The 1,557-nt window shown below is 37.8% G+C and overlaps 1 protein-coding gene across 1 annotated transcript; it reads right to left on the minus strand.

Annotated features, from left to right (window-relative positions):
- Positions 1 to 1,023: 1,023 nt before the first annotated feature.
- LOC120111158 (probable calcium-binding protein CML46) lies at positions 1,024 to 1,557 on the minus strand. Its single transcript, XM_039127719.1, has one exon. The coding sequence runs from the start codon at positions 1,555 to 1,557 to the stop codon at positions 1,024 to 1,026; it is 534 nt and encodes a 177-aa protein (XP_038983647.1).

Consider the following 1,557-nt stretch of genomic DNA (forward strand, 5'->3'; position numbering starts at 1 on the left):
CTAAAATTTTAGTTCCTTGTCAGCAAAGGGCCAACATCAACATCTATGTAATAATCTATACCATTAGCTTACTCTGTTGAATGTCCAACTTTGATTTATTATTATTCCATTTAGTTAAACTGGTAATTGGAGAAAAGATTTTTCTGGGTATAGCATAAGAAAAATTATTTAGCCTTCCCCCTTTATGACATCCATCAACTGTAAACTCATAGAAAGCTCAACTTGATAATCCAGATTAACTAATCTATCTTCTCAGGCATTAAACCAGGGACCATGGACTCTGTAGAAAGCTCTGCACTGCACCAAAAAAGTAAAAATGCTATTCTTCTGATGTAATATCTTGTCTGATCGATTTTCCTCTTTCAGGGATCAAATTCTTTGTGCAGGTCTTTCTCCAAATTCTTCGATGCATGAGTGACTAAAATTTAACAGTTTCGTTTTCTCCCAATTTTTTTTTTTATCAGTTTAGCTTATCACCAATCCTCTGATTCTCGTTTTTGTATTTGTAGTTCTCCCTTTAATAAAGTGGATTTAGATTCGAGTATAGTGGTGTGCCATTCATTTCGAAAACTATTTTATTCTTTACAATTCCATACTGTCTTTACTTGCTCCTTGTTTTTTTTTTGCCTGAGGGTATTTGCTCTTTTTATCAAGTATACTTAATAGATCATATATGATTCTGTAACTATGCAACTTCATCCATGAGTTACCATCCTCTCTATCATGAGTTCAAGTAGCTATTTAATCTTAGAGAGCCTTCTGCCTTTATATCTTTCTTTTCGCTTCTTAATGTTCATAGTTCTCATGCAACTGCTCTTGCTTGTGGACATGTATTCCCTGTTAGATTGCTGTATTTAGCAAGGAAAAATATACATAAAAACTGAAGAATTTGTAAAATAATGTACTCGATTTAGTTGCTTGTTTTTCGTTGGGACTATATTCAAGGATAAACTTTTCCTTGACAAGGAAAAGAAAAAAAAAGGAAAAAAACAAAACAAAGGAGAGAAGAAAAAAAAAAGAAATTCAGCAGAAGCCGCTCTGCATAAACTTGACGAACTCGCTGAAATCAATTCTTCCATCTTGGTTCTCATCATGCGCTGCGATCATCTGTTTGCATGAATCCAAGGTCACCCCTTCTCTGAAGCCCAGCTTGGAGAGAACTCTCTGGAGCTCCATGGCATCTATGAACCCATCACAATTCTGATCAAACACAGAGAAAGCCTCCTTGATTTCATCCAAGCTTGGTTCCTTCGCCTCGAACATGGTAGAAAGCTCATCAAAGGCCATGCGCTCCTTCAGCTGCTCGCCTTCCTGGCCCAAAGACATCCCAATCTTCTCCATGACCGTCTCCACATCTTCTCTGGTCAGCTCAAGGTCTCCTCTAGCCTCACTTGAGGTATTCTTTTCGACATGAATTCTTGACGTGCGTGTGGGGAACTCGAGGTAGGATCCCAAGGCGGATAGAAATCCCAGAGAGCACTTGTGAACTATGCTGATCCAGATGAAGATTGTGTTATAGACAAGATATGCCAATGAGACAGACAAGATCTTCTCCAT

Source organism: Phoenix dactylifera, chromosome 6 (assembly GCF_009389715.1).
Source record: "Phoenix dactylifera cultivar Barhee BC4 chromosome 6, palm_55x_up_171113_PBpolish2nd_filt_p, whole genome shotgun sequence".
NCBI classification, from domain to species: Eukaryota; Viridiplantae; Streptophyta; class Magnoliopsida; order Arecales; family Arecaceae; genus Phoenix; species Phoenix dactylifera.